Source organism: Meles meles, chromosome 7 (assembly GCF_922984935.1).
Source record: "Meles meles chromosome 7, mMelMel3.1 paternal haplotype, whole genome shotgun sequence".
In the NCBI taxonomy this organism is placed as follows: domain Eukaryota; kingdom Metazoa; phylum Chordata; class Mammalia; order Carnivora; family Mustelidae; genus Meles; species Meles meles.
In genome coordinates, this window is record NC_060072.1 from 48,704,613 (window position 1) to 48,724,567 (window position 19,955).

The 19,955-nt window shown below is 36.2% G+C and overlaps 1 protein-coding gene across 3 annotated transcripts in view; it reads right to left on the reverse strand.

Moving 5' to 3' along the window:
* Positions 1-413: 413 nt before the first annotated feature.
* The window catches only part of RAP1B (RAP1B, member of RAS oncogene family), a 47,604-nt gene continuing 28,062 nt past the window's right edge, over positions 414-19,955 (reverse strand). For 2 of the 3 annotated variants that reach the window (XM_046011279.1, XM_046011278.1), the window contains exons 2-8: positions 11,056-11,138; positions 9,653-9,721; positions 8,416-8,472; positions 7,140-7,280; positions 4,919-5,062; positions 3,921-4,037; positions 414-1,729 (exon numbers count right to left, since the gene is read on the reverse strand). In XM_046011279.1, coding sequence (XP_045867235.1) covers positions 3,951-4,037; positions 4,919-5,062; positions 7,140-7,280; positions 8,416-8,472; positions 9,653-9,721; positions 11,056-11,112 — 555 coding nt within the window. In that variant the 5' untranslated portion in view covers positions 11,113-11,138 and the 3' untranslated portion in view covers positions 414-1,729; positions 3,921-3,950. Of the gene's footprint in view, positions 1,730-3,920; positions 4,038-4,918; positions 5,063-7,139; positions 7,281-8,415; positions 8,473-9,652; positions 9,722-11,055; positions 11,139-12,340; positions 12,362-19,955 lie in introns of those variants that run through there. The other variant, XM_046011280.1, reaches the window with a different exon arrangement.

A 19,955-nucleotide genomic window follows, 5' to 3' on the forward strand; every position in this document is an offset into this window, starting at 1 on the left:
CAAAAAGAATTATAGCACACCTAAGGAAAAGACAGATCATCTAAAAAGAAAGTAGTTCTGGAATCCACTTCAAAGATCTTTATAACCATAACATTCTAAGTATAACTTCTTCTTATATATTTTTAAAAATCCATAAGCGTAACATCTATCAAAGTATTTTTAATTCTTTCTCCTATACCTCAAAGAGCTACTGAACATTACCCTAAAAGCATATATTTGTAAGTAATACTGCTTGATTTACAAAATTCTAGCCACCCTCCAAAATTCAAAAGATGGTTATGTGGATATTCAAATACTGGAGAAAAATCTGATATCTTTCACTCATTATTTCTGTAATCAATGAATCAACCTGGCTTGCCCAAATGTTAAATTACAAAACCACACTATGTAAAATGCACCTATTACATTTAAAAAGAAGTTAAACCCATATTTATTTGCTAGCACTGTTAAACATTACACAAAACATTCAAGTGGCAAGTAATTATAATGCAAGCCCTTGCATGGCAATCCAAATTTATTGAACTACTGATGCTAAGTTATACAAAATTGCACCACTTTAATTAAGGCTTTTAGTTTACATTTGGCCACCTCAAAGTAGTTGTAACATTAGGTTGGTCAATTTAAATACTGTGGCTCCCTGTTGGATAGACACACAATCTTTACACCCAAACGGTTAATGCATACAAAGCAACAAGGCATTGTTAAATAAAACAGCAATAGTTACTGCAACTTAGGCCTTGTGACCAATTACACATGATTAAAATTACTTCCCACATTCACATCCACAGTACTCGTCCACCATTTAACATCTCAACCAAAACGTTACACATGTGAAACAATCACTAACAGGCAAAAATACTAAACCTGTATATTTGGTATTGCAAATACACTTATGCATGAGCAAGCAAGGGATTCACAGTGAGAATCTACAGCTGCAGAAGCCTGAAAATGATTTACAAAAATTGTTAAATCATTAAAAAATTGTTTGAAAATATACACTTCTTGTTGTAGACCCCCACTGTACACACAACTATAAACATTGTTCCCTATGTAAACAAAAAAGGAAACATATAATAAAAGATTTGAAAAGTCTGGACATTTCCTTCCCAACAGATATTAAAGGCAATGTCTTTAATCTAAGACATTATACTGAAAGGACTATCATATTTTAAAGACAAGATCACTGTCTCCACAGGTTTTTTTAAAAATTAAAAAAACTATATAGCTGTGTTAATCAAAGCGCTTATTTGTACAATACAATGATAATGACCTTGAATTTCTTAAAAAAAATTACAATAAGCTACAAGTATCAAAGAAGCGAAGTTATCTGGAGTAGTCTATATAGGAGCTCTTTGGACTTTCTTTTATTATGCTAAAATAGTGGTGCTTTTAGGATTTACATTATTGTACTCTCCAATACAAAGTATGGGGCATGTTAAAGTATACAGTACACCATTTTCATACATGTACAACATTGGTGGATGAAAAATGTCTCTTAACAGTAATACTGGATTGTAGCCTCTGGTTTTACCAGCTGCATACTGTAGGACTATTATATAAGTAAAAATCTCTCTTGTGATACTGGAAAGTGATCAGAATGTGCAAACTGATGTAGTAGCTTTCATCCGCCTCTTAAAGGGTACCACCACAGAAAGTCCATTTAAGATGTTGGTAGGTTTAACAAAGTTGGAATGCTGGCACTGTTGAATTGGGCAACAGTTCTTCAGACCTGTTGAAAGGAGAAAATTAAATTGAAAACATGGGTTGATCCATAGGTACAGATTAAAGCAACAGTGTTTTATGTGTTAGAAATGAATATAATATAGGCTCCTGTCTACATTCATGACAATGTATGACAATGCACCACACAACTCATAGCAAAGTAAAGCACAGGTAGACATTTTCATCTTTTTGGAATGACTTCATCTACTCTGCTGCCCTCTTGAAAGTCAGTCAAATTAAGTTTTAGACCCAGAAAGGGAAGGTACCTCAGTGCAAATTTCTGTGTATTATCTTCCAAAGATTAAAAGCAGAAAGACAAAAACCAAAAAAACACCACCACATTGAAATTTTAGGTCAGGTCAACTTTATTAGAATTAGGATTTAAAAAGATAGCAATATTAACAAAATGAGTGTTTCCAATCCTAGAGTTACATCGTAAGTATAGAATGTACATCTAATCAGGGTTTCTAGTATCTGAAAATCAAGAGCTTTCTTCCTTACTCTTCTAGAAAGAGTGGCTACAAAGCTGGTTCAGAGAAGTAGACAGAAAGTAATTTATTTCATGATGGCTCTTTATAGTTGACAGTTATAAACGTTCTAATTTCATATTTAAACAAATTCAATCAACTTGATGGATGTTAGAAAAAGCTGGTATTATACGAAAATCCTATGTAATTAAACTTCAAAAAATTGTGAGTGATATAAAAAAAGGTAAAATTAGAACTCATTGTCTGCCAAGTATTTATTTACTTTGGATGATTTTCTGCATACATTCCTGGGCTAAATAAAGTTTTCTTTTTACTGTTTTTCTGGGATTCAGACTTGCTGCAAGTCCCAGAAACAATGTTAATACTGATGTGGCTGCTGAAACAATTTTCATAAATGCCTTGAGCTTTAAGTCCTCAGAGTCTGAATGAGTTTGGCAAATTTTCTAAATCCTAGCAAACCAACTGTGGCAAATTGGATAGGACAGATTGGATTATATGAGTTTACACACATGTGTGCTGCTAGGAATGGGCATGTGGTGAGGATTAGGAGGATTATCAGGAATGAAATCATGTATCTCTAAAGAGAAAGCCTTAAATGGAGAGTAGGGACAAACTCTCTAAGATTAAAGTGTGCTACAGAAGAGGGCCATTTAACACAGGAAGCAGCAGAGCCACAAACATTCCAAGCCCCCAGAATAAGGGTAGAGTAAAATATAGTTTTAATGGTAAAGGAGCAATAAGCCATCTTGTTGGCAGAGCAGCAGCTAATAGCTGAAGGTTTACCAAGTACCGGGCACTAATCTGATTTACAAGTATTAACTCATTTAATATGACTGTTTTTAAAAACCATATAAAAATGTTGTATGTTCAGTTTTCCTTTGCTGTCTCATCTCTGAGTTGTTTCTGTGGTTTTCTCTGCCTGACAACCCTTCGGAACTTTGACATATTTTCCCTGAATCCGCAGTGTACATCTGACTAATCTGGGGTTCCAGTTATTCATGCTCCTGTAGTACCGATAAGAGCATAATGACTAAGCATGGGCTTGGGAGTCAATTCATAACTCAAATTCTGAGCCATGTGCTCAGATCATAGGATTCAAATTTTGGCTCCACTATTTACTAACTGCAGGGCTTGAACAAGTAATAATCTTTTTGTGCTCTAGTTCTCTCATATGTGATATGGGAATAATAATAGTTCTTGCATTATAGGACTATTGTAAGAATTCAATGAATATGTGGACAATAGTTAAGAGTGCTAGCTAGCGTATGATAACTGTGTCAGGGATTCTTTTTACCACTACTGTGCTGGACTTAGTCTATCCCTCATTTATCATATTTTTCAATTGTTTGTCTAACTCTTCCACTAGATCTGGAAAGAAGGTTGGTTTTGTTCATCACTGTACTGTCACCACAAACCAGTGTCCCCATAGGGCATAAGTATATACTGGATGAACTTACCTAGAATATTCACTTACATGGAATACCCTATATTTGATGATGATATATAAAGGAAATAATTATTTTAATTACTAGGATATCATTCTAACTCATGGATACCTTAAAGAGAAGTAATCTTGGTTTTTTTGTTTGTTTTTTTAAGAACAACAAAACATTCTATACTTATTTTCTTGAAAGAGTGTCCTTAATGAAACTGAGGTTAAAAGTTAGAGGGAAAGAATATAAAAATAGAGGAAAAGATAAATTAACATACCTGGCTCAGAGCTACAATGCATCTAATATATTAAAGCAGCTGACATGTTGACTTTTTGCGGGCCTTCCCAGGCACTGGAGTTTTTCTGTTAATTTGCCGCACTAGGTCATAAAAGATCTGCAAACAGAGTTGGGTTTTTTTTTTTTGGTTGTTTTTTTAATTAGGAAAAAAAACCACCCCAAAACAAAAAAAAAATGGAAAAAAAAAAATGAAAACCTGAACTCCATGCATATATATGAACTCCAACAAATATTCTATTCAGCTAAGGAGTAAGTAAAACCGGGTAGTCATATAACTGCCAAATACTTCTATTTTTTGGGAGGGCTAAAACTTCTCTCCTTAAAATAAGAACTGAGTTAAGGAGCAGCAGAGATCTTACTGTAGTTCATTGGAACATTTAACATCATTCAAAGAAAACAATCCTTTATTCTTCAAATCTTCCCTATAGTTATCTTTACCCTACCACATGACTTAAGCCCCTTGAAGGCAAGACCATGCAGGCCTTCTTAAATTTGTCTCCATCTTTTACAAAACATCCTTCATCTCTACATATATATACCTGAATACTTAATCCTGTCTTTCCCACCCCTAACCTTTTCTGTCCAGTCTTCCTTTTTCTTTAAAGACTTTATTTACTTATTTGAGAAACAGATCATGAGCAGGGAAGAGGAGTAGAGAGGGAAGAGCAGACTCCCCACTGAGCAGGGAGTCTGATGCAGGACTTGACTCCAGCACCCTGGGTAATGACCTGAGCCGAAGACAGACTCTTAACTGACTAAGCCACCCAGGTGCCCCAGTCTTCTTTTTTCTCTGAGTAAATTCTAGCACTGTTGCTTATTAACATGCATATATTAACATAAGATTTTTGTCTATAAGATCAACCAAGTACCCGGAGCAAACATTAACCTAAGGTTGTATTAATACACACACATTATTTTTCATTAGTTTTAAATGTTGAATTCCAAATCAAGAGTTTTTTAAAGTGTATTTCACCATACCTCATTAACATTTATTTTTGATTTTGCAGAAGATTCTAAGAATGCACAGTTGTTCCATTGTCTTGCTAGGTTCTGACCTTGTTCCTTTCCTACAACTCTTTCATCTTCCAAGTCACACTTATTACCAACCAGGATCATCGGAACCTAAAAATACAAAAAAATTGTGAGGGTTAAAAAAAAAGTAAGTATGCTATACAAATTCAAAACAGAAGAATTTTTTAAAAAATTAACATATAATGTATTATTTGTTTCGAGGGTACAGGTCTGTGATTCATCAGTCTTACACAATACATAGTGACACCCACAACACATACCCTCCCTAATATCCATCTCCCAGACACCCCATCCGTCCCACCCCCCTCCACTCCAGCAACCCTCAGTTTGTTTCCCGAGATTAAGAATCTCTTATGGTAAAACCAAAGAATTCTAAGAGTCAACCCTAAGGATTGCTTTATATGCCAGACAAAAATACTGACTAGGTAATAAAATTTACAGTTAAATATGAAAGCCTGTTAAGAATCTTTCCTGTGAAATTTTTAGAAAACTAGCTATGATCTACTTTTAAGAGAGGAAAAAAACTCCTTAAAATTACATCTCAATGGATTTGTAAGTAAATATAGTTAGCAAAACACAAAACCTTTTAAAAAAAATAAATTACAAGAGGGTATTACTATGAAAAGCCAATACGTTTCAAAAATTTTTTTTTTTTTAAATTTATTTATTTGACGGAGAGAGAGATCACAAGCAGGCAGAGAGGCAGGCAGAGAGAAGGAAGCAGGCTCCCTGTGGAGCAGAGAGCCCGATGCGGGGCTCGATCCCAGGACCCTGAGATCATGACCTGAGCCGAAGGCAGCGGCCCAATCCACTGAGCCACCCAGGCGCCCCACGTTTCAAAATTTTAAAAGTCTTTCTAAGGGATGTGAATCAACTTTAAGTTTTCTGGTTTACTGACATGCATTTATCAAATAATCATTCTCAATTTCATGACACAAAAAGGAGAAATCTGGAAAGCCCTAAAGTAGAATTTTTAGTTTTTCATATAATCTATATTAAAAAGCCAGAAAGTAAAATCATCCTAAATTATTAAAAATTTAGACCACCTTAATCATTTGATGTCTATTTTACAAGGACACGATAGAGATAAATAATACTTATTCTGCAAAATTCCCATTAATCACTTAGAGGCTGGCTTTCCAGAGAATTTTTGGAAAAAGATCCAAATTAAGAGTATCAAGAATTTTGGTTTTTTTAGGAACAGACACAGAATTTTATATTCATACTTATTTAATGTAACTGATAGAAGAAGAAAACTAGTATCAGAGACAGTAGAAAGTATTTACTAATTGAGAAATGGTCACTGAGCTATAAATATGTAAGAATACCCCAAAGTTCTCCTGTTTCAGAAGTCTAAGAAATGGTGACATTTCCCACATATGCCTCTGAACCCTCACAACATTTGCTTATAATTAAATTATGTATGTAATACAGTGATTTTTAAAAAGTGTGGTTCCTGGACCCCAGCAGCACCAACACCATCTGGAAACCTGTTAGAAATGTAAAATCTTGAGCAGTATTCTTGACCTACTCAATCAGAAACTCTGGGAGTGAGGCTTGGCTATCTGTTTTAACTAGATTTACAAGTGATTTTGACGCAAGATCAATTTTGAGAACCACTGCGATCTATAGTATGATGAGGAATTAAAGTAATCCTTCTGAAGTTTGATACAGGGATTAAACTCCATTATGGTACACTCTAAGGGACTTGCAAATTAATGTTAGAATTTAATGTACTGGTTGGCTTTCTTTTAAAAGTATTATGTTAGTTTTCTGTCAGTTGTTTGAGATGTGTTCATATGTAGTTTTGATTCTTTTTAGAAAGGCTCTTACCAGAAATACAGCCAGAAACCTATTAGTAACATCTGCCACTCACATCTTTCCTTCTGCCCCACCAAACACATTATTTAAAAATAGGAAGGGTATAATGTTTATTTTACACAGGCTAAGGAGAGAGGAAAGTTATTTCTCATTTTCCACATTATATATATTTGAAAATATGCACAAATGGTAAAGATTTATTTTTGCCTTCTACGGAAAAAATCGTTTGAAATCCCCCTCCCCAAAACACATGAACTTTAAATTCCATTGAAACTGAAATTCTTAAATTGGGTATCACTACACTATGAGTCTGAACTAAAATATATTTATTAGGAACTCAGCTTACATCATCAGTGTCTTTAACTCGAAGAATCTGCTCTCTCAGATCTTGTAAATCATTAAATGTGGACTGTGCTGTGATGGAATAAACTAATGCAAAGCCTTGTCCATTTTTCATGTATAAATCTCTCATTGCAGTAAATTGTTCCTATAGTAGAAAGAAAGGATCATTAAAAAACAATAAAGTTCTGACAGTTAATTCGACAATTTTTAAAGTTTATAATTAGAGCTCAGTGAAGAATACAGTAGTGTTATGTAACATTTCTTACAATTATAGTCTGTGGCAAGATGCTATTTGAAAAACTATTTCATGAAATAAGTTTTTATTTAACAATAATACAACCAAAGCAGATTTATGTGCAATAAATATACTTAACTGGGAAAGAAATAGCCTTTCCCCAAAAGCTATTTAAAAGACAGCTTTTTAATATATAATATGTAAGGTACCAAAACTAAATTCCCAAGTTACTCACAGCTAGTTCACAATACTCTAGCTCTACGGGGCTCACCAGCATGCTTACCTATATCTTGCCATTGCCTCACACTTTTCCTCCTTCACTAGACTGTGAACCTTTACAAGTAAGAATATTGTCCATGGCACGTATCAGGTACTCAAACATGAATGAATACCATATATCCAGAATAAATCTTCCCTTCACCTTCAGATACCAACACATCTAGTTGGTTTATAAATACTCTGAAGATACTGTTCAAGTTACTCCACAAAGCCACTGAGAAATAAATGTTTACTGAAGTATTTTCCACATTAACTAAAATACGTAATATATTTTGACTTGTTTTAAAAGTACTATGGGACTGAAAATTTTAACTCAAACAAATTTCTGCCCTGCCCCCCCAACCACTTTTTCTTTGAAGATTTTATTTATTTGAGACAGACACAGAGAGCACAAGTAGGGAGAACAGCAGGCTGAGGCAAAAGGAGAAGCAGACTCCCCACTGAGCAGGAAGCCTGAAGAGGGGGCTCAATCCCAGGACCCTGGGACCATGACCTGCGCTGAAGGCAGCTGCTAAATCAACTGAGCCACCCAGGCACCTCTCATTCAAACAAATTTCTATTTATTTCTTCAGTAAATGACCCACTGCAATTACAAAGCACACACACACAAAACAGAACTTAAAAGAATAAGAAAAATAGCTGTAAGATTTAATGCAAGTTGTAGGCTTTTAAATAAGCTTAACGAGTATTTGTCTATAGAGTACTAGCATTTACAAGGTCAGTACCGCAGAAGTTGTGCACATATTTTGATACTTGTTTTACATACCGTTCCTGCAGTATCCAAGATTTCAAGCATACACTGTTGTGCATCTACTTCAACTTGCTGGAGGAAAAATTAAAATATACCTTCATTCTTTAATGTGTAAAAGAGTACCTTATTATATACAAAAACTAGTATGATATTTAAATAGGGAGATTACTGTAACTTTACAACTAGTTTTATGTAATACCTGAATAGAACAGGAGAAAAAATAGCTATATAATCAAGGTTCACTGACCCTCAAATTGTATTAGGTACAAAAATCATGTGTTCTCAACATAAGGATACCTATAAGAACCAAGCTCAATGTGAATCACTCAGAACTTAATTCTGGGGAGGAAATGATTTCAAAATAGCTCAAAATTTTTTAAAACCAGTACTAGTTACAGTAAGATCAGAAGTCGTTCTGCCTATCTGAACACTGCCACGCTTTATTTAGACATACCTTCATTTCTCTAGATAACTACATCCCTTTCACCGTATTGGAACAACGTTTCTGGTAGCAAAGAAGCAAAAGACAACCAGCAAATAAGTTATGTATCCTAGTGACCCCTTTGCACCTCACATTTCCTCGGAAAATAAGTTATTTAGAATTAGACTCGGGTGCTCGCTTCGGCAGCACATATACTAGAATTAGACTCGGAAAGAAAAGAGTAATACTGCCTCAAAGCTTTCCAGTTTCTCTGGTAGACTGCAGCCACAAAGGGAAGAATATAAACAGTATCTACATAGCAGCAGGGGTCAAACAGGCTGTTACATAAAGGTGGGTAGATAACTCTCCCCCTAAATTAAAAATGTCTGCATATTAAGTTTTATTGTCACATGTTGTGTTTGTGGACATAGAAACAACTCTATTATGAACAGTGATACTTTAAAAAGAAGGGAGCCTGACAGTGTTCAGTTTTTGGTGGTGTTTGGGGTGTAGGGACACAACTATCACTTGAAATGGATAGCCTAATTCTGAAGTTTGTGTGTCAAATTACAATTTTAGGGTCAGGATAAACTTAAAATTCTCTGAGGAGGGCAGGGAGAGAGAGAGAAAGAACACATACGAGCAAGTGCTTTACGGTATGGAAACAAGGCCAGGAAATAATCAAGTGTTTTTTCCTACTAATTTTTAAATAAACTCTTGCTTCTTCCTCTGACTTTGTAAACAACATTCAGCAATTACAAAGCTAAAACTAAGAACTTATATTTATAGTAAAGTCAAAAGCAAAAGTTTTCTAGAGTAAGTAACATATACCTTTCTATAAGAATCTTCTATCGTAGGATCGTACTTTTCAACAAAAATTCCTTGAACAAACTGTACAGTCTGGAAAAAAAAGTATACCATTTACACTTAAAGAAAACAAGAAATTCAAATCTGTATGCTTTGCACTACTGATTTCACATAGCCAGTTATATCATTGATGAAAATATAACTACTACATTTAATGTATGAATTTGGTAAGTAAATTACCTTAGACAGCTTTTTAAAAACATTAATAATCACTATACTCCCTATTAGGTAATTCTAACTTTGGAGCTCATATATTTAAAATTTATTTATTTTATTTTTAGAGAGAGGAAAAAAATGGGGGGAGGGGCTTTAGGAGAAGGAGAAAGAGACTCTAAAGCAGGCTTCATGCCCGGTGTGGAGTGATCTGAAGACCCAAGGCCGAAATCAACAGTCCAACGTTTAACCTTCACCTACTGAGCCATCCAGAGGTCCCATATTTAAGCAAAATTTTAAATGTCTTCTATTTCAGTCTTAACAGCTTAAATTTGAATTTTAATTAACTAGTTGTTTCGTGTACATAAGTACATAACTTCAAGACACCTCATCATTTTGGATGTATTTACAAATGAAAAAGCAGCTCATGCCCCATTGCACACATTTCTCAGTTTGATTCAAACTTCAAGTTCTGTGCTAGGTGGCCATTCTAAGTGGCTAAGTGAGATGGTCAATCTGTTTTATACTGGGGTTTTATTAAACTGAACTACTCATCAAGTCATTTTCCGTAAGTTTCTCTCCTTCCCCAGCCACTACTGTCAAACTATCTTTTTTTCTCACTATATTATTACTTTTAAAATATTTTATTTTTAAGTAATGTCTACACCCAACATGAGGATTGAACTCACAACCCCAAGATCAAGAGATACATGCTCTTTCCACTGAGCCAGCTGGTTCCCAATCGCTACACTATTCCCACCCCACCCCCCCACTATTCTTGATACAGAAAGCATGGCTGCTAAAATAATGTGAAAACTGGACAGTCAGGGGTTGTATTGGGAAAAGGTTTTTTAAAAAGCTTTATTTAATATTTTCCAGCAGAAAATATATATTATAAGCCAAGTCACAATAAGAAAGACCAAAATTCATTCCTACCTGGCTCAGAAATACAGACGGACACACATTTATATGCTCCCACTCTCTATGCTTAGCCCAAATTGTATTCTGGCATATCTCATGCTGGTCTGGAACCAACAGACCAGAAAAAATATGATCTACACAGGTCCAACTAGAAGTGGACTAAAATTACAAGAAAAATACATTGCCTCTAAAATCACTGAGATTTCACTTTAACAAATAGTCAAACCCTAAAACTCAACAGAAAAAGAACATGTATTGCAATGAATATCTTAGGTACCGTGATAATGACTTACCAGAGCAGATTTTCCAACGCCTCCTGAGCCAAGAACGACTAGCTTATACTCACGCATGGTGCAAACTTGTCAAAAGCTAGTACCTTATAAGGAAAAAAAAAAGAGAGAATTCTTAGGTAATATATCTTTGTATTCATGTGCTTCTTATATAAATTAGATATACAACCAAATCGTTTAAAAAATGATTACTCTACCATATTAATATATGCATTCGATAAACAGACTTACTAAAAGGATGCTACTGGCAGGGCTCTTTATACCACATCAGAGGTAGAAAGAAACCACAGAATTACTGACATGACTTGCAGCCCTAACCTAAATTCAAACAGAATAAAATATTTGCTCTATTAAAAAAAATAAAGGGAGGGGGCTGAAAAACAGCATGAAGGGGTATATTACTGGTTACAAGATGGCAGTAACAGGCATGTTTAACTCCCTTTCCTGAACTATCTGTAACCTTGAGTCACAAGTAGTTGAGTGCCTACTAAGTGTGGGGATATACACAGTCAATGAACAAAAAATTCCTGTCTTCACTAAGCAATATTCCAGTAAAGATAAACAGGCTAAAACAAAGGTCTGCAAACAAATCCAGCCAATCACCTCTTTCTATACATAAAGTTCTGTTGAAATACAGCCATGTCCATTTATTTGTGTAGTATCTGTGGTTGCTATCTTGCTGTACTGGCAGAATTAAGTAGTTATAATATAGGCCATCTGGTCCACAAAATCTGAAATATTTACTATCTGGCATTTACAGAAAAAAATTGCCAACCCCTGGGATACATGAATGGTAAATGAGTTAGCCAAGAGTGGACCAAATATCTATTCTTGAAGTGGGGGAGGTACAAAGAATCTGAAAATGGTTAGAAATCAGAGATAGAACTGAAGAGTATGAGCCCCAGACTTAAAAACTATGGCTTTCAGTAAGATGAAATAGTAGAAATCAAAACAAAACCAAAAAGAAAAAACCCAGGGGCACCTGGGTGGCTCAGTGGGTTAAGCCACTGCCTTCGGCTCAGGTCATGATCTCTGGGATCGAGTCCCACATCGGGCTCTCTGCTCAGCGGCGAGCCTGCTTCCCTCTCTCTCTCTCTGCCTGCCTCTCTATCTACTTGTGGTCTCTCTCTGTCAAATAAATAAATAAATAAATCTTAAAAAAAAAAAAAAAAAAAAAAAGGAAAAAACCCATACCAAGGCTTATTACCATCAAATTTCAGTACACGAAAGATAGAGAAAGAAGATCCTAAAAGTTTCCTGGCTAGGGAAATAATAACAAAGCTCCTACCGTCCTAGAAAGAAAGAACTGGTCAATGGCCATGGGACAAAAGCAGCCACCCGGTGGCTCAGTGGGTTAAAGCCTCTGCCTTCGGCTCAGGTCATGATCCCAGGGTCCTGGGATCGAGCCCCGCACAGAGCCTGCTTCCTCCTCTCTCTCTGCCTGCCTCTCTGCCTAGTTGTGATTTCTCTCTGTCAAATAAATAAAATATTAAAAAAAAATTAAAAAAAAATGACAGTTCTGTAGTCATAGTAACAAGTGACAACCATAAACAGAGCCCTCGTTAGGATTCTTTTTCAAAGATTTTATTTTTTAGTAATCTCTATACACAACACAGGGCTCAAAGTTACAACTCCTGAGATCGAGTTGCACACACTGAAGCTTACACCAGCCAGTGCCCCACACTTCATTAAGATTTAAAACCCTTCTACCACCCAGAAAGTTCCCAATGTGCCTCTCCCCAGTTAATTAACCTGACACCCCCTTTTTTTTTAAAAAGATTTTATTTATTTGACAGAGAGAGAGAGAGAGAGATCACAAGTAGGCAGAGAGGCAGGCAGAGAGAGGTGGGGGTCGGGGAAGCAGGCTCCCTGCTGAGCCTGATGTGGGGCTTGATCCCAGGACCCTGAGATCATGACCTGAGCCGAAGGCAGAGGCTTAACCCACTGAGCCACTCAGGTGCCCCTGACACCCTTTTTCTTGACTCTAGTTGCTGCTTTATTTGTCAAAGCCACAACCTTTTCTAGGAAGAACTTATTTTTTTTTTATAAGCTCCCAATATAACCTTGACTTTTGTACTTACATCGGTAAGTGACAACAAAAACTGTGATATTGACAAGTGTGACTTAACCAGACTTACAACCAACTTCTGAAATGCCAAAATTAGTATCTTTTTTTTTTTTTTAACCAAAATTAGTATCTTAAGAGGAACTGCAACTACAGAAAAAATTATGAGACAAAATAACAATCAACAGTCAACTTCTTTAATTGATATTCCGGGGCCTCAAAATAAAATGACTAAGATAGTCTTTCTTTACTTCCCCCTGCTCAAACCTTTGGAAGCCTACTCTCCTTGAATTACTCTGTCTCTAAACTACCCACACAATCCTATTCCTTTTGTTCTTTCCCCTTACCTCTGAAATGAACTACTTTTCTTAAAGGTTTCTCAGCAAAGGAACAATTATATTAGCCTCTTTAAAAGGCAGAACTATAGAAATAGAGTTCAGACATGAGTCTAGATTTAGTTGAATTTATAGTGAGGATTTTCTTCAATCTCAGGGAGACTGACAAATTTGTTTCAGAATTTCAGCTTAATCACTAATTACTCAATTTCCTCTTTATAAAGAAAAATGGTTAAAAGCAGAATAGGAAAGACCAGACTCAAACAGCCCAGCATATTTTAAAAAACTGGTTTTGAGGGGCGCCTGGGTGGCTCAGTGGATTGAGCCGCTGCCTTCGGCTCGGGTCATGATCTCAGGGTCCTGGGATCGAGCCCCGCGTCGGGCTCTCTGCCCTGCAGGGAGCCTGCTTCCTCCTCTCTCTCTGCCTGCCTCTCTGCCTACTTGTGATCTCTCTCTCTGTCAAATAAATAAATAAAATCTTAAAAAAAAAAAAAAAAACAAAAAAAAAAACTGGTTTTGAGAGATCAAGAACCTACTTAGGAACTACACTATTTAGAAGTCTTTCTTAAAGGTAGATTGGTCAAGATTTAAAATTGCAAGCAAAATAAAAATGACTTGATATGAAAAAAATAAAAATTGATGTCAGGAAACTGTAAATTATATTTTGTGGTAGACCCAATAGCTGAGGTAAAGGAAGACATGTTTGTTCTTTCTGTTAACTGGGCTCAGACCTGAATGAGAAACTTGAAATTAAAAAAACTAGCAATTTAGGAGTGCCTGGGTGGCTCAGTGGGTTAAAGCCTCTGCCTTTGGCTCAGGTCATGGTCCCAGGGTCCTGGGATCAAGCCTCACACAGGGCTTTCTGCTCAACGGGGAGCCTGCTTTCCCGACCGCCCCCCCCCAACAACCTGTGATCGCTGTCTGTCAAATAATAAAATCTTAAAGAAAAAAACCAAAAAACCCCCCCAAAACTAGCAATTTATAAACCTACAATGGGTGAGATTTTTAAAAGATCCTTACAAAGTGAAAAAGCTAGAAAGAAAAACAAAACGTCTTTACATTCTAAGAAATGGGAGCCTATGAGTGAGGACACATTTTATATAATGCAAAGAGAAGAGCCACAGGAAGGATCAATGTTCCATGTTTACTAAGCAAGAGAAGTACATAGATTCAAAATCTGTCCCATAATGCTGCTCCAAGGAAAACTTGAGCACCCAACAATTCCTGCCCTTTCTCCCCTGGAGGTAGACGTGGACTAACTACATAGAGCCACGAGCGAATTTTTTTGGGCGATGGAAGTGTTCTAACACTGGTTGTAGTGATGACACACAACTGTATAAAGTTACTAAAATCCCAAAATGAAAACAATGATACAAATGATTGAATTAACATAAAAACTACCATTTAAAAACAGATAATAAAAAGTAAACATTTATGGAATTGCATTTCTTAGTGAGATCACTGAGACCTGTTTCCCCAATTGTTTCATTTATCTATAGTAAATATAACCTGTTGCTAGAATTAGAATCAGGTTCATCCACATTATTGCTTCCATCAGTAATCTGTTCCTTCTATTTGTTATGATAAAAAAAAAATACCCAAAGAAAATACTCATTGTATAGATACATGACATTTTCTTTACGCATTCATCAGGTGATGAACATGTGGATTATTTCTGGCTTGTGGATATTATAAATAATACTTATTGGGGGCCTTGGGTGGCTTAGTCAGTTGAGCATCTGACACTTGATTTCAGTTCAGGGCACTGTGTGTCAGGGGAGGTGGCCCTGAGACTGAGCCCTGTGTTGAGTTCTGCGCTCAGTGGGAAGGCTGCTTGGGATTTTCTCTCTCCCGCTTCCCCCTTTATCCTTCTCCCCACCTCTCTAAAATAAAAAGTAGTGCTTGATTGTTTTGTTTTTTTTTAAAGATTTGGATTAAGCCGCTGCCTTCGGCTCAGGTCATGGTCTCAGGGTCCTGGGATCGAGCCCCGCATCGGGCTCTCTGCTCCACGGAGAGCCTGCTTCCTCCTCTCTCTCTCTGTCTGCCTCTCTGCCTACCTCTCTGCCTACTTGTGATCTCTCTCTGTCAAATAAATAAATAAATAAATAAATAAAAGATTTTATTTGTTTATTTGACAGACAGAGATCACAAGTAGGCAGAGAGGCAAGCAGAGAGAGAGAGAGGAGGAAACAGGTTTCCTGCTGAGCAGAGAGCCAGATGTGGGGCTCGATCCCAGGATCCTGGGATCATGACCTGAACCGAAGGCAGAGTCTTTATTAACCCAATGAGCCACCCAGGCACCCCTGTTTGTTTTGATTTTAGTAATTCAACCAATAACTTTTATTACAGAGAGCCCTATGGTCATAGGAAACTTAGAACTGAAATTTTAAATTTTGGTAGAGAAATATGATAAAGTTGTTAATAAACTTTCAAATCTAAAAATGGTGGCAAAATACATGTAACTTGTCAATAAGAAATTTTGTAATAAGCAATACTGGGGTAAGGAAATTCAACTGAGCAAAGTCACTCAATTTTTATCAGTATTTCCTTACATGTCTAAAAAACTAAAATATTTTTATCTAAATCCTGATTAAGTAACAAGGCTAAGGGTATTTTTTTCCTTAAAACAAAAAAACAAAAAAACCCAGCAGTATGATAGCCAAGATTTGGACTAAAATCTGCTTTTCAAATAGGTGCTTTCTACTACACCAGCTTTAAATTGTTTACAGATTCTATGATTGAAATAATGTATTTCAATTTCAGTGACTGACTAGGAATGACCATTATTTTTGTTTTTAAAAGGACTCTGTGGTTGTATCTAGTTTTCGCAGAAAAGACAACCCTGTTCAGTAAGCAATGTCTGTCATTAGCTTTTTTGGCGAGGAGGAGGGAAAAGGTGCTGGCATCTACGTATTTGTGAGCTGTGGGCAGGACCTTCCTGTTCAAGTGCTCTTAATGCCCACGAATGAACACTTGAGAGTCTGAATTTCTAATAATTCAGGCACAAATTTGATGGGGAGAGTTATATCAGAATTTCAAAGGGATCTGTGATAACTATTGTTTGAGACACTGAGAATAACTGTTCTCTTTCACAGAATCCTAAAGAGGGACAATTGACAGCACAGCATAGTGGTTCACAGCACCCAAGTTTCAAATCCTAGCTTTGTATAACCCTGGGCAAGTCATGAAACCATTCAAAGCTTCACCTTCTTTATAGGGAAATGGAAACAATAATATCTACATGATAAAGTTGTGAGGCAGATACACAAGAAAGTAAACTCCAGAAAAATAGGGAGTTTTGTCTGTTTTATTTCCTAGAACATGAACCAGTGCCTAGGGCACACAATTCATGCTCAATAAATTAAGGAATGAAATGCAGTAATTTTCTTTAAGAGTCATTGGTGCCTTGCACATAGTAACAATGAAAAGAGAGGTTTTTAAATAATAATAGGACCAGTGGTCTGAGCTACTGCTCCAACAGCCACAACTGAGAATCGCTGCTCTACTCTTACCTATCCACTAGTTCAATAAAACATGTAAGAAAGAATACAAATAGAAGACTGCAGTCCAGCTTTTGCCTGAGGAAGTTTCTTCTAGGTAGCCAGAGATACAATATATAGGCTAAAACTATTTTCCAACCATACTTAGTCCTCCTGTCACTATAACCAGTTTGGATCAACTGAACTATATTATCATTCTTTAGCTGTAGACGCTGAAGTTTACTACCATATTCTACTAAATTTAAGAGGCACTTAAAAAATACATTTTAGGAGTGGGTGGCTCAGTTGGTTGTCTGCCTTTGGCTCATGATTGCAGGGTTCTGGGATTGAGCCCTGTATCTCCCTGTATTCTCCCTCCCTCTGTGGCTCGCCCTCCTCCCCCGCCTTTTGTGTGCACACACTCTCTTTCTCTGTCAAATAAATAAATAAAACCTTTAAAAAAATACATTTTAACATCTCTGCAACCAGAATGTGTTACAACCTCCCTCCCATGTCAATACAAAAGGAAAAAGCTAAGTACATGTCAGTATTCTGAATCCTTTAAAGATATAGTTCAGGGATGGGGCGCCTGGGTGGCTCAGTGGGTTAAAGCCTCTGTCTTCGGCTTGGGTCATGATCCCAGGGTGCTGGGATTGAGCCCCGCGTTGGGCTCCCTGCTCAGCAGGGAGCCTGCTTCCTCCTCTCTCTGCCTACTTGTAATCTCTGTCTATCAAGTGAATAAATAAAATCTTAAAAAAAAAAAAGATATAGTTCAGGGAGAAAGACTGGGAAATAATCCTCTTGCAAGTCTTTAAAAAACAGATTATTACACAAAAAAATTCTGTAATATTGGTGTTATCTCTGACCCTTAATATTAATTACACAAGTCAATGAACTTTACTATACCTCAAGTTTTGCAGACTGTAATTTTGACCGCCTAGGGAGAATCTCAGTACACTTTAGGAACAGTGAGAAAAATCTTGAGATTGTAATATAAAATGAATTTTAATTCCCTTGAATGTGTAAAACAGATAGGTGATAATGTGGTGGATCATTTTTCTTCTACTTTTATGTTCTTTTTCTGAGAGTTTTATTACTAATAAACAATTTATAAAGTATACAAATGAAACAGAAAGTAAAAGAGGAGTTGTGGAGTTGTCTTGTAATTAGCTCATGTTATTATCATTTATGAATGCTGATAATCATTGGCATTTTAATTTTTATTTTTTTAAAGATTTTATTCATTTATTTGACAGAGAGATGATAAGTAAGAGAGGTTACACAAGCAAGGGGAGTGGGAGAGGGAGAAGCAGACTTCCCACTGAGCAGGGAGCCTGATGTGGGGGGCCCAACTCCAGGACCCTGGGATCATGACTTGAGCTGAAGGTGGACACTTAATGACTGAGCCACCCAGGTGCCCCAATCATTTTTATAAAGTGGTCACTAGTAATGCAAAAAACACCAAGTTTAGCCAGTCATTCAACTCACAATGAGTAGTAATTATAATACTTACACTGGCAGAGAGAAGTATCTTTCAGATAAAAATACTATTGGTGACAGTGCATGTTTAAATAAAACAAACAGGCAAGCTTAAAAGAAGAAACAATTTTTAAAACTATTTTTAAACCTTAATAACTAGTGTATCCTTGTTCTTGAAAAGGGCTAAGAGGTATTTATTGAAAATTACAAAATTAAACATATTGTTTTAAGTGCTCTACAGAAGAATTATCAACAAAAATACTGACAATATTTACTCTAACAATGTAAACAGGAAAATTTAAACACTTTCCTCTCTATTGTCAAAGCAAAATTTATCTTTATATTAATTAGCATGCCAAAGAGTCTAAAGATATAAAGATAAGTAGGGTGGCAAAGAATTTAAGTTCTAAGTACTTTAACTGGTATGCCACAATCAAAGGATTGTATTCTGAAAAGCTTGCTGGTTTACCTTCTTGTACTTCAGGAGAAAATAAAGATTAAAACACACAAAAAGATAAAAAGTAAAATTAGGGTACTTGATATTAGAAATTACTAAAGCGTTCTGGTAACCAGGTGTTACTGCCACTTGGAAGAAATAGGAAGTACAGTTAAAAACATTTCACAAGGGGCGCCTGGGTGGCTCAGTGGATTAAGCCGCTGCCTTCAGCTCAGGTCATGATCTCAGGGTCCTGGGATCGAGCCCCGCATCGGGCTCTCTGCTCCACAGGGGGCCTGCTTCCTCCTCTCTCTCTGCCTGCCTCTCTGCCTACTTGTGATCTCTGTCAAATAGTTAAATAAAATCTTAAAAAAAAAAAAAATTTCACAATCAACTAAAAAAAAACTACATTGAAAGAAATCTTCGCAACTTTCAGGAAATTAAGGGCAACACCATGAGAAAACGTTAAATGAAAATGTCATCAGCAATGGGAATGTCCTGGTTAATAAACACTGCCAAAAATTACGGTGCCATTGGTCAATTGTGAAACATTCTAGTTTGACTTTCTAATACAGGTCATGGGCTTTGGTTGGTTTACATATGTTCTTTTTTTTTTTTTGTGGTATTCCTTGTAAATAATGGCATTTATTTGTAAAATTTAGGTGCACTTTGAAAGTTAAAAGCAAAATTAAGAATTGCTAATTAAAAATAATATGCCTAAATTAATCTGCATTTGAACTAAGCTTTAATCTATTAAGTCACCTATTAAGTCATTAATTAATGGGGCACTCTCAGATCCTCATTTTCTTCAGGTAGTTAAACAGGTAAAGAATGTAGTATATATGCAAATTGAGCATAGTGGTTTTACCAATAATGCCATTTCTGACTTATACTTCTTCATTAGCAAGAAAGTGTAACTTCCACAACAAGCAGGCATTTACACAATTATAAATATGAAGCATGATTCACATTACTTCTCTAACAATCTAAGATTACAGATGAAGCAAACCAATTGGTTTAATAAATGAACTGAATAAGAAATACCCGGGGGAGGTAAAAGTTGCATTAAAAATTAGGGGGGGGGCACGTGGGTGGCTCAGTGGGTTAAG